The sequence below is a fragment of the Staurois parvus genome, unplaced genomic scaffold, assembly GCF_062004578.1.
Source record: "Staurois parvus isolate SC_StPar_1 unplaced genomic scaffold, SC_StPar_1.0 ptg000170l, whole genome shotgun sequence".
Lineage (NCBI taxonomy): Eukaryota > Metazoa > Chordata > Amphibia > Anura > Ranidae > Staurois > Staurois parvus.
Window position 1 is genome coordinate 5,389,998 of NW_028317966.1, and position 13,822 is coordinate 5,403,819.

Genomic DNA, 13,822 nt, shown 5'->3' on the forward strand with positions numbered 1-13,822 from the left:
GCTCTGCTGTTTGCCAGGGTTGTGCAAATGTCTGTAATGCTCTCCATTTCATCCCAACATTATGATCTCTTTTCAAGATATATATTGTATTTTTCACCCAGGAATACAGCTGTTTGTGTGGAGTCTAGCTTTCTATCCACTTTACCTTTCCACACAAACTGTTTAATTTTAATAAGGAGGAGTTTCCTCTGTAACACTGTGAATAAATAACGGGATAATCAGCTAACAAAATGCCAATGTATCTTTTTGTCTTCCTTTGCAAACATCCATGAATACACAGAACTGTAATTTAGCTGGAATACAAATGTGTGTTCCATTAATTTATTTAAACTCTCATCTTTGTAGGTGATTAAATAAAAAAAAAACATACCTTGATTTAGCATTCATTTTTGGACAGACTGCTATTGGTCATTCCTCTGCTTTTTATCACTTCTTTTATTCTGTAATTCCGATGCTTTCACTTTCTTTTTTGCTTTCTTTTCAATAATTGACTGAATCTGAGCAATGTCGAGAGGTACATTTGAGGAAAGAAGAACTTCATAATTTCTAAAAATTTTGTGGAATAGTTGTACATGTTCATTATAAAAACTTCTGAGCGTTACAATGTCCTCTTTAATGGATGCAATTGAAGAACTGAGTGGTTTTAATGTAGTTTCAATAGTTTCATTGCTATAAATATTTTGTTCAGCAAAATAAGATTCCAGCTTATCAATTTTCTCACTAAGATTCTTTATGTCCTTTTTCAAGATGGCAACATCACTATGCTCTGACTCATCAGTATCCCTTGATGCTTCATGGCTTGGTTCCATATGAGCCAAATTGCCCTGCTGGAAAGGACTATAATAGGTCTTTCCTTCACTATGTTGTTCAACATTGAAGATGGTGGACGTAGCTGGTAAATTGTCTTTTTGTATTTGCATCTCCAGAAAATTTAGTCGGTCAGAAATAGAATCTATTGTTATCTGATGCCTGTCTATCCTGTCTACATTATTATTTAATGTTTCATACATTTTTTCTATTGATACATGCAGTGCTTCAGGGTTATCTTCTGAGAAAAGGTCTAAAACTTCTTCACCCAGCAGTGCTGCCAAAACTCTCTCATGTCTTATTGCATCTTCCAATAGAGAACTGAATGAACTGCCCAGATGTTTGATATGATTATGAATTTGATTGTTTTCTAACCTGAGAAATTTAACATCATCGGTAAAGTTTGTAGCTTGAGATTGCAGCTGATTGGTGATATGCATAAGCTTTCGTCCCTGTTCTTGCTGGGCTGTTAGAGACTGGCGGTTAAGTTGGAGTTCCAATGAGAGATCTTCAACTGAATTTTGCAATGATATCTTTGAACTTCCTTCCTTTTGTTTCACATCTTCAATTCCATACAAAATGTCCCTATACTGGTTAGAGAAATTCCTCTGTATTTCCACAAGAGCAAGAATGTCTGCATTCATTTTGTGACAGTCGCAATCCTTGAAAAGCTCATCAATGCTATCTTGTATACTGGCAATAGTGTAATTAAGTTCCATTATCTGTCGTTGAATTAAGACTTTGTATTCCTCCAGAATGAGACTTTTCTCCATGAACTGAACCTGTACCCTTTCAGTATTCTTTTTAAATTCTGTGCGAAGCTCTTTAATCCATTTCTCCAGAGTAGAAATATTCTCAAAAATGACATCTTGCTCTGTTAGTAATTCTTGAATCTCTTTCTCATGCACTCTAAGAGTATCATTAATCTGCGTGTTTGTAATTGATACCACTTCCCCTTCTCTTTGTCCACACTGTAATGTGATATTCTGAGATAAATCGAATATATCATCCTGAATTTGCTCCTGACCTCTTCGAAGTTCACTAATACTAAAGTTCAAATAGGAATACTGTGACTGTTGCATCTTCAAGTTCCTCTTCAACTTCATGTCTGTGTCTGTTTTAAACATGGTGAAGTTAAAGTGGATTACAGCCTGCTGTGTATGAAAATGGTTGGCCATGTCATGTTTTAGCTGTTCAAGTTTGTCAACATTTTCCTGAATCTTTGATTCAAATTTTGTTCCCAGCTCATAAAGGTCTTTCTTGGGTACAGTGTTCTCCAGGAATGTATCCAATCTCTTTCTGTTGGATTCAACATTTTCAGAGAGGTTCTTGACCATGCTGTTCAGATTCTGTAGACTTTTGTTAAAGCTGTTCCACACAGGGTTAAAATGAGCCTTTAGGAAGTTTTCCACATGTGGTAGAAACACTTCTCGGAGGAGACGGTCATCTATTTCTAAATCTATAATAAATTAAAAAGAAATATATCATCTTTATTTTGTATGTGAAAAACAATGCGTATGCGAGAACTGTATTTTGTTTCAACAAATTTGAAATTATTGTTTGGTCTTTGTTGATGTAATAAATAGGAATGAGCTCAGGCAAGTTCGGACACGAATCTGAACACATCTGAGCTATCCCACTGGGAAGCTGTCAAAGCCGACAGCCAATCATAGGAAGTGGAGGCATTCCCCACCCCATATATGCAAGGGGCATGTATTCGTATGGCTGGGGGCAGGGAATGTCTCTACCTGCTATGATTGGTTATCGGCTTAAGCAGCTTCCTGCCAAGACAGCTCAGGTGACTTGTGTCCAAATATGCCTGTGCTCATCACTAGTGAAAAAAAAATATATATATATATGGTAAGTATGGTCTGGATATAACAAATGTTGCCCAGTTTGCATTTTTAGCCACTTGGTATGTACTGGCTAAATTATTCTTAAAGTACAAATACATTCAGTACATCTCTGCAGTACATTTACATTTATCCATAATTTGTCTCATTAAAAACGCTACAAGAACCAAAATATACTAGCTGATCCTGCTAGAAATCCAGCGAGCTCTTAACATCTTGTAGTGAGCTGATAACATTGCCTCTGTACAACCTAAATCCCCAAAAGCATGACCATCTGTGCCTCGGTTCTCTTCTGCTGGATACAGAACACCTCCCCCCTATGTTATGAAGGTAAAGAGAGGGGAGTTGGTCTGAAGTCTAGCAGAGAACTCATGTTTGGCATTGCCGTACTGCGTTTTTAAGAGGCAAATATGGGGAAATGTATATTTATTATGGAGATGTACTGAATTTTTCTTTCTTTTTTTACTAGATATACAATTAAATGGCTCAAGTGAACATCTAAACAGAGATTGTTTCTTCATGCTGTTAAATTTCTAACACACACTTAAGAATGTTGTAACAAAATAGATAATAGAAAAAAATACAGAAAAAAAATAGAAAATCATAGAAAACATACATCAGTTCCATGCATGGTCAATAATGATTTTTCATGAGTTACTTATTGGTGTCTTGATCTCAGACATCTTCCATACTGGTGCCAAATCAAGACTAATAGACCATACCCATGGCCAGGGATCTATTTACTATAATGCCATTTGTGGGCCAGTGCATGGGACAGCAGGATTACCTAAATATTTAGAAACTATGATCACTTTTTCCTTATTTTGTTTCTCTCTTCTTTGGATATAAATGCCTTAATTCAACAAAATAACTATAGGTGGGAAGGGGTGCAGGGGATGGTGAGAGGAGTCAGAAGGCTCATTATGACATCACCTATCTTTTCTCTTGCTTGGTAGTCTGTATAGTTCAAAGGTAGATCTGCATATAAACAACAAATCCTGAGTCTGGTCCAGTGATAACTTCTCATGGTTAATAATCTGTCCTTCTGGATTGGACTTTCTGTCCCAAGGGGTAGTCCACCATTCTACTTCATAATCAATGGCTCTAAAGCAGGGGTGTCAAACTGGCGGCCCTCCAGCTGTTGCGAAACTACAAGTCCCATCATGCTTCTGCCTTTGGGAGTCATGCTTGTAACTGTCAATCTAGTAATGCTTCATGGGACTTGTAGTTTGGCAACAGCTGGAGGGCCGTCAGTTTGACACCCGTGCTCTAAAGGCATGGCAGTGAACACACAGGTTCTGAGGGACAGGGGCCTATCAGATTTGATGATCCTGACAATTCAAAAAACTAGGAAATCATCTACCGTTCTGCATGGAAAGCCTAATTTGCATGGTGCACAGCTCAAAATTCCATTTAAGGAAAAACTCCACATTCTGTCTTTCCTCCAGTCCAGACCTGGGCATATTGCAGCCTCAGGATTAAATGCAGCCCTTTGGTTGTCCTTGTCCAGCCTGCAATGCCTTCTCTATCAGCATTGCTTAGGAGACATATCAACGCTTTCCCACCACTCTGATACCCGGCCAAGTTCTTCCGTGTTAGCACCTGCACACTGCAAACCCCAGGAGTCGTGCACCTGTCCTTCACCCCAGATCAGGATCTGCAGAACTCCTCCCTGTGCTGATCTCAGGCTCTCTTTCCAGTCACAGTGCTGAACAGTAGATCAGTTAAAGTGGATGCTCAGTCATATCCTAGCTATATGTAAACCCGCTCACACCCCCATTCTAAGCTTTTCTAACTACCCTGTAATGGAAAGATGTCTATACTTACCTTTGCTGAGGGCCCTTCGGTCTGGTCACATAAACAGCCCCCAGCATCGGCTTCAGGCTAGAGGAAGGACAGCCGACAACGGATGCCCCATAGTAAGTCTATTGGTGCTTTTAACCCCTATCCCCTATCAGTTCCCTGCTTTTACTAGCCTGCCCTATACCTGTGCACTGAGGATGACAGCAGCAGCAGAGGAGGCTGGGAGAGAGGGGGGCAGAAGACATTTCTGGGGGGGAGGGGTCCAGAGGTCACTGCTATGGGGGAAAGGGGGGGCAAAGGACACTACTGGGGGGGAAGTGATATGCAGAGGACACTGCTATGGGCAGGCCCACCCCCATAGCAGTTCTGTACTGCCCTTCATATCACCCCCCATCCCACAGTAGTGTCCTCTGCTCCCCCTTCCCCCCATAGCAGTGACCTCTGGCCCCCTTCCCCCCCCAGCAATGTCATCTGCCCCCCTCCCCCCCCTCCAGAAGTGTCCCCCCCTTCCCTCCCATGAACAGATATTTTAAAAAAATCTAAACTCCCAGCAAGTGGCTTGGGTATGGGATTTTTCTGCCCCCTCCTGACCCAGGTGCCCTAAGCAGTCGTATGCTGGTGCCCACCTTAGGGCACCAGGGTAGCTAGGGGGCAGAAAAATCCCAATCCCCAGCCACTTGCTGGGAGTTTAGATTTTTAAAATACCTGTCCATGGAAGGGAAGGGGAGGCAGAGGTCACTACCGGGGGGGGGGGGCGATGGCGCCCAGACTATGGCTGCTTAGACAGCCACCTTAAGGCACCAGGGTAGCTGGGGGGCAGAAAAATCCCAATCCTCAACCATTTGCTGGCAGTTTAGATTTTTTAGATACCTGCTTTCCAATGATCCCCTTTATTGTGCAGCTGAAAGCTATCATCTCCTCCTCACCCTCCCACCAGCGTACAGCTGCTGCAGGAGGAAAATCCACGGGATCGGTTCTAGTAAACGCCTACCCCTTTCATCCTTGTTCCTCCTTTTTTCTGGTGCCTGGCCCTTCCCCCAATTTTTCCCCTTTCAACAGGGCTGCTAAAGAAATGGTGAAAAATATAAAAAAATAAAAATGTAAAAATAAAAACTACTGACACCATCCACTGCCCTACTGACACCAACCTTTACCCTACTGACACTGTTAATTGCTCTACTGACACCATCCATTGCTCTACTGACTGACAACAACCTCTGCCCTATTGAAACCATCCACTGCTCTACTGACTGACAACATCTGCCCTACTGACACCAACCACTACCCTGCTTACTGACACCATCCACTGCCCTTCTGACACCATCCACTGCTCTACTGACTGACAACAACCTCTGCCCTACTGACACCATCTACTGCCCTACTGACTGACACCATCCACTGCTCTACTGACTGACAACAACCTCTGCCCTACTGACACCATCTACTGCCCTGCTGACTGACAACAACCTCTGCCCTACTGACACCATCTACTGCCCTGCTGACTGACAACAACCTCTGCCCTACTGACACCATCCACTGCTCTACTGACACCATCCACTGCTCTACTGACTGACACTGTCCATTTTTAAGGGAGGCTAAGTTTGTATTTTTACAGTGACATTAGTTTTCTTATATTTTTCTACGTTTTCCTTGCTATTTAGTTAGGCCTTGCTAGTTAAATTTTTTTTTAATGGCGCTGAACCCTGGTGATCTTTGATCTCTCTCACGTTGTTCAGGTAGATCTCCACCTCTCAAAGGTTACCTACCCCTGCTTGAACATATCCATTAGTGCTTTCTGGGCTTTTCAGCATCTCGCATATGTTTCTCAGATATGTAAACTGCCATCTGGTCTTCTTTCCACACTTTTATTATTTATTTATTACAGGTACTTATATAGTGCCGTCAATTTGCGCAGCGCTATACATATATTTATATTGTACATTCACATCTGTCCCTAACCCTCAAGGGGTGTACAATCTAAGGTCCCATACATACACATATTAGGGCCAATTTAGACAGGAGCCAATTAATCTGCCAGCATGTCTTTGGAGCGTGGGAGGAAACCGGAGTACCCAGAGGACACCGACACAGGTACAGGGAGAACATGCAAACTTCATCCATGTTTATAAGTTTGTAGCTGCATTCATGGTTGAACTCTATGTCTTTTCTCTATAATAAAGTTCCTGTTTCCTTTTTGCAGAGAAGCAGCAGGTAAACACATGTGGACTGTGCACTGTCTGTTCTGTAGGGCTATATACAGAATTTCTAACAAGTGGGAATGTTGTATAGGGAATGCTCCTTCAGGTTTTATGCTAGTGTCTAATCACCTGGATGTAGCTGCATATGACCTATGGTTAAGACTAATATAGGCGCCATGTACACGGTACACATCTGAACGATGGAAACTGACTGCTGGAAAACGTAGGATAAAAAAAATTTGTTTAGCTGCGTTTGCATACCGCATTTATGAGAGTTTGCGTTTAGAAGCGTTTTTTTAAGATAACCTCAGGAGACCTTCCAAAATGCCCAGAAAGCACTGAAAACAGTAAAATATTAACTATTTCAGACATATTGAGAGAAATAGAGAGAGCAGAAGCAGAGAGTGCAGCATGTGTTGAGATCAGGGGTGGACTGACAACTCATGGGGCCCCGGGCAATAGGGGATCATGGGGCCCCTGTGTCCTTGCCCAAACTCAAAAAAGCCTATGAAAAAGGTACCAGGGGCATCTCATGGGGCCCCACACTGACCCCAGGCCCTCGGGCAGTGCCCGAGTTTCCAAATGGCCTTGGTGAGATTAGTTTTTTTTGTGGTGTTTGGATGTGTTCTATCTGATTTCTGTGCAGAAATTATTGCAGCAGTGTCTAACATTTTTTCATGCAAAACCACAAAGTGTGGTGTGCTAGGTCCATTTGAGTACCGGGAAAACGCTTTCCATGCATTTTTCATGATGAAAAAAGGCTCTGGACAGCATCTGGAAATGGAAGAGTTAACAAATTTTTCAAACGCAAACGCCTTTAAACGCGGTTAGCCGCGTTTACAAGCATTTAGCATTTGAAATGCTGATAAAATCTAATGCTGAACGCAAGTTTTCTGCGTTCAAAAAACAACTGTAAACTCAACTGCCTGTAAACGACTATGTGTACATGGACAAAACATTAGGGAGAGTTCAAGGGCTGCTGAAAAAAATGCAGAAAAGCTCCTAAATGTGAGTTTATCAGCTGCAGTGTACATGAGCCCTAAGTTCCTGTGTAGATCAGAGATTCTCCTTTGCACCTTTGCATGACATGTTCATCAAGATAATAGCTGAGCTCATAGGACAGCCATCATTAGACAAGTGAGAAACACAATGGAGACAATGGACTGGCCCACTAGATGATTGACTGATTTTTTTTCCACTCAAAGATATTTAGCCTTTGGCTTATGAGCTGCTATTGCTAGTGAACATAAAATGCAATTTTCACATTTTTGTTCATCCTTTCTTGTATTCCAATGCTTCCTCTTTCAGCTGTTTCCTATTTACATGCTTTGCCTCCAGTGATGGCTGAACATCCATTGCTCTGGACTATTTTATTTTTATTTATTTATTTCAGGTACTTATATAGCACCGTCAATTTACGCAGCGCTTTACATACATACAGTCTACAGTATATATTGTACATTCACATCAGTTCCTAACCCTCAAGGGGTGTACAATCTAAGGTCCCTAACTTACATTCATACATACACATATTAGTGCAATTTAGACAGGATCCAATTAACCTACCAGCATGTCTTTGGAGTGTGGGAGGTAACCGGAGGAAACCCACACAGGCACAGGGAGAACATGCAAACTCCAGGCAGGTGGTGTCGTGGCTGGGATTCAAACGAACAACTCTAGTACTGCCAGGCAGACGTGCTAATCATTTAGCCACTGTGCTGCCCTAGTTTACTGAAAGTAATAATGGAGGCCTGCGTCTGCCAATTTGTATCAGCATGACCGCATGTAGTCCCCACCAGACACGCATGTGACAATGTGACAAAGCAGAAGTCCAATTGAAGAATTCCCCAGGTATTTTTGATTCAGCTACCAATTTAAAAAAAAATTAAAAACAACCTCTGAAATGTAACTATTATGTTCAAGTTTATATCAGATTTTAGTGAAAGGAATTTGGTCTACTTAAAGAAATGACTGTAGATACCAATACATTGTTCCACTTCAAATTGAGATACTACATATAATTGATTTTCATGAAACTGTTTAAAGTACTACTTGTGATCAAAAAGTTTGAATAAAATATGTCTTTATAGGTGCTGACATTTTCATGTTTGATTGTATTTGCTTTTCTATTTCGTTATTTTTTATTATTTCAGTTTTCTTTTATCATTTTATATCAGGCAGCAGATGCAACTTTGTTTTATTTTTGCCCCCGTAAAAAGAAAAGTTTTGTCTTGTTACCTTTATCTTCAGCAGTGTCTGATTCATTGTGACTCGTGGTAAATTCACTAGAAATGTTATGTCCCAAGGCATTCTGTAGCTCCATGAGATGGCTGGCAGCTTGGTGAATGTCATTCTGTATATCCTCCAGCAGACTCTCTTGGCTTTCTACTGCTTGAATGATTTCCGTTACTTCTGAAAAACAGTAAAAAAATGACCACGTGTCTAGGCAAGATCATGGGGCTGCCAGGTGCCTGGAAATTGCCACTAGAGCACGGGTGTCAAACTGGTGGCCCTCCAGCTGTCTCCAAACTACAAGTCCCATGAGGCATGGCAAGATTGACAGTTACAAGCATGACTCCCAAAGGTAGAGGCATGATGGGACTTGTAGTTTTTCAACAGCTGGAGGGCCGCCAGTTTGACACCCCTGCACTAGGGGAAGAAACATTTTGAATTTGAAGAAAATTATTAATGTTTAGAATTATAATAAACATGCTGCCATTGCTGAAATACTTTTCTTTTGAAAATACACACGCACACACACACACACTCTCTCTCTCTCTCTCTCTCTCTCTCTCTCTCTCTCTCTCTCTCTCTCTCTCTGCATGTTGAAATGCGTTTTTATTACAAAATATAGGAAAAATAATTTTAATACATTTCAAATATTCTGTATGTCTTTAAAAATACAAATCTACATTTTTGGAATGCATTTACAAATATATGTAAAAAGATATGTTAACCACTTGCACTCCTGAGGATTTACCCCCCTTAATGACAGGCCTTTTTTTTTGCTACTCGGCGCTGCACTAATTCAATGGATAATTGCGCCGTCATGCAATGCTGTACCCAAACGAAATTTACGTCCTTTTTTCACACAAATAGAGCTTTCTTTTGGTGGTATTTTATCACCTGTGCGATTTTTATTTTTTGCGCTATAAACAAAAAGAACACGAAAATTTTGAAAAAAACTGATATTTTCTACTTTCAGCTATAAAAAATATATAGTAAACTCAAAGTTAGTCATAAATTTAAACCAAAATGTATTCTGCTACATGTTTTTGGTGAACAAATCCCAATAAGTGTATATTGATTGCTTTGTGTGAAAGTTATAGCGTCTACAGACTATGGTATAGATACTGGAATTTATGCCTTTTTTTGCTATACAGCGCTGCGCTAGTTTAACTGACAATTCCGCGGTCATGCAATGGTGTACATAAATGAAATTACGTCCTTTTTTTCACATAAATAGAGCTTTCTTTTGGTGGTATTTGATCACCTGTGCGCTTTTTATTTTTTGCGCTATAAACAAAAATACCACGAAAATTTTGAAAAAAAACCCGTTATTTTCTACTTTCGGCTATAAAAAATATATCGTAAATTCAAAGTTAGTCATAAATTTAAGCCAAAATGTATTCTGCTACATGTTTTTGGTAAAAAAATCCTAATAAGTGTATATTGATTGTTTTGTGCGAAAGTTATAGTGTCTACAAACTATGGTATAGATACTGTAAGTTATGCCATTTTTTGCTATACAGCCATTTTGGCCACTAAATTTATAGGTACCTAGTGCGACTCACGGGGAAAAGAGCACCTGGCTGTCAGGGACTGCTTGAACCACTACATAAAATTTACCGACGAGTGCTAACAGAGATCAGGCCTGATTCTGTGAACACTGGGGTTTTGTGTATAATGTATCAAGTAACAGTTATCTACTGACACTGCACTTGCTGGGGGAGAAGGGGGGGGGCGTAGGGGCTAAACGCAGGTGCTGGTAGGTGTCGGGGCTGATCCCGCTAACACTGCATTTTTGGGGATACTATACTAATGTGAACGCTGGTATAGTGCTGATGTGATCAAAGATATTGATCCAATCAGACACTATACTAGCAATAGAGGTTTAGCGTGCACGTGAGCGTGTTCCTGGCAATCAAGGGGTCAAATGTGATTACTTGTGTACTAGCGGCAATCTGACGCTATCTGGGAGGGGCGCTAACTGACGCTAACACTATCGGAAGTCGCCAGTGACACTAATACAGTGATCAGTAAAAATCTGTTCACTGTAATCAATGACACTGGTGACAGGGCAGTGAAGGGGTTAACTGGGGGGGGGGTGATCAAGGGGTTAAATGGGATTATTGGTGTACTAGCGGGCAAACTGGTGCTATCTGGGAGGGGCGCTAACACTATTGGAAGTCGCCAGCGACACTGATACAGTGATCAGTAAAAATCTGTTCACTGTGATCAATGACACTGGTGACAGGGCAGTGAAGGGGTTAACTGGGGGGGCGATCAGGGGGTTAAATGTGACCTAGGTGTTTTCTAACTGTAAATGTGTAGTGTTTTACTCATGTTTACTGTGTCTTTTTCTCTCTCTGGGACGGAATGTGCCCAGGTAGAGAAGAATGACATCATATCCTGTCCTGTGTAAATGTCAACACAGGACAGGATAGGACTGGGACCGATCATCCGATTTCAGGCAGACATCACTAGCTGAAACCGAATGATTGATCCCTCAAGGATCAAATAGTAACAGTCGTGGGTCGGCGGGGGCTCGCGTGCGCCCCCCCTGCCCGCGAAAACATCGGGAGCGCGGAGCACGTTTAAAAACATGCTTTTGCACAGCCGTACCACCCTGCCGCCGTTTTAATACAGTGGCTGGGCGGCAAGAGGTTAAAATGACTTTTTTTATATGTTAAAAAAATCTGAAGAATATATTTTTTTACATATAAAAAGTCATTTTAAGATATCTTTTTACATATATTTGTAAATGCATTCTGAAAATGTAGATTTGTATTTTTAAAGACATACAGTATATTTTCATATATTTTGTAATAAAAACGCATTTCAACATGCAGCATATATATATATATATATATATATATATATATATATATATATTTTTTTTTTTAAATATATTGAATATGGCCAAAATTGTAACATTTCAAATATATGGCAATATATTTGGGAAGCATATTTTTAAAATATATTTCAAATATATTTTTCTTCCATATGGGTTGCTCTTGTGGCAACTGTCAAATGGTGGATTTCCTTCTCATTGGATATGTTCTCACTTCCTGTTGACTATTGTGACAGTGAATGGGAAAGCTCCCTGAGGAGACAGATGAAAAAAACAGATAATGGCTTTAACCCTCTTCTACTCTATCCCCAATAGAAAATAGGTTTTAGCTTCAGATATATTTTGTTACTCCCCTGGAACAAGTAGTAGATGACATTTCCTGAAACTGAAATATTCGTTTTCAGTTTATTGATCCTAAAACCTAAGTTTAGCTACAATGAAAAACAGAAAAATCAGCACAAGGGATGTAACTTACAGATATTATCATGTGTCCCTTGCATTGATTCTTCTTTTATGAGAAATCTTCCATCCCTGCCCCCCTTTACAAACCTCTGGTGCCATGGGGGTTAATACAGCTAAAGGGCTGTCAGGAGCACTCATCAAGAGAGCTCAATTATGCCTGCCCATTCTTGCTAGATCTACCATTCATATCATCTCTGAATTGAAGGGGTGGAGAAAGAAGAAGAATGAACACAGGGGACACAGTATACTAAGTGTAAGTTATGTCCCTTTTGCTTATTTTTCTGTTTTTCATTTTAGCTAAAATTCACCTTTAACAATCTAGCTTTTCCTCTTTACTCTAAAGAAGATTGTGTTTTGGTTGTACGTTTTTGACAAGATCTTTGGACAATGGAAGTGAGAAAAACTTTTGGTAAACTGTTGTATTGTGAGAAAACACTTCAAGAGTTATTTTAAAAAAATGCAAACATGCTGAGCAACCTATGTACCACTGTATGTGCCCAAAGGGGACATCATTTATGAACATAGCTCTTAAAGAGGAACTGCAGTCAAGCTCGCTGAATCAAAAAAAACCCATCAGTATTCAGTTTAAACATTGTACAGCAGAATTTGGAAATAGTAGAAAAACAATATTTTTGATTTTTTGCTATTAAATGTCCAGTAAAAAAAATTTAAAAATGAAATTTCGGCATAAATATAGGCCAAAATGTATTCTGCCTCATGTCTTTGCTAAAAAAAAAATCCCAATACATGTAAATTAAATGGTTTACATGAAACTTTAAGCATTTACAAATGGCGGAATAGCTACTATAATTTTTTTCTTTTAATTTTTACTAGTAATGGCAGCGATCAGCGACTTATATCGGGACTGCAGCAGGCATTCTGACATTGGGGGGAACTGACTTGGTGTCGCTGACATCCCCAGTGACGCTAATACAGTGATCAGTGCTAAAAAAAGCACTGACACTGTACTAATGACACTGGGCAGGAAGGAGTTAACATGTGGGGTGATCAAAGAGTTAACTGTGTGCTGTGTGCTGTTTTACTATGGGCTGTGTGTCTGTGCTTCACTGTAATCATACTGCTTTGGATGGCTGTGCTGTGCACAGCCATCCAAAGCAGTGTGCACGAGCTGACAGGGAGGAGAACTGTATTGTTTACATACAGTTCTCCTCCCCGTTGGAGATGCTCGGCAATCACCGAGTGCCAGCGAGTAATCACCAGTCGGGACCCAGTGATTAACAGCTGCGAATGACAGCGCTGGTAGGGCACCTCCTACCTGGGAATGCAAAATCACGTATATATATATATATATATATATATATATATACACACACACATGATTTTGCACACTCGTGCCACCCTGTAGCAGTATATCTGCTATAGGGTGGTCGGGAAGCAGTTAAATTTCCTTTTATACTTCTTATACACAATGTAAAACATTATCCGTTTACATAGGAGGACCTTACCTGCATTTACTGGGGCTTTTTGCGTTTCCTCAGCTTTAGATGTGTGTTCCAGAAGAATAGGAATAGAATTGGGATCTGTGTGAACCAAGAGTTAGCGGGATTTTGTATGAGCACATGCAAAAATAACAGAATCTATTGTTTCAGCTATAAAAACTCATT

The 13,822-nt window shown here is 40.3% G+C and overlaps 1 protein-coding gene across 1 annotated transcript in view; it reads right to left on the reverse strand.

Annotated features, from left to right (window-relative positions):
* MMRN2 (multimerin 2) overlaps window positions 1-13,822 on the reverse strand; it is a 73,397-nt gene that overhangs the window by 15,864 nt on the left and 43,711 nt on the right. Inside the window, exons 4-6 of the mRNA XM_089676497.1 lie at window positions 13,664-13,738; window positions 8,900-9,073; window positions 371-2,266 (exon numbers count right to left, since the gene is read on the reverse strand). Of these exons, the coding sequence (XP_089532623.1) occupies window positions 402-2,266; window positions 8,900-9,073; window positions 13,664-13,738 (2,114 nt within the window). The 3' untranslated portion in view covers window positions 371-401. The remainder of the gene's footprint in view (window positions 1-370; window positions 2,267-8,899; window positions 9,074-13,663; window positions 13,739-13,822) is intronic.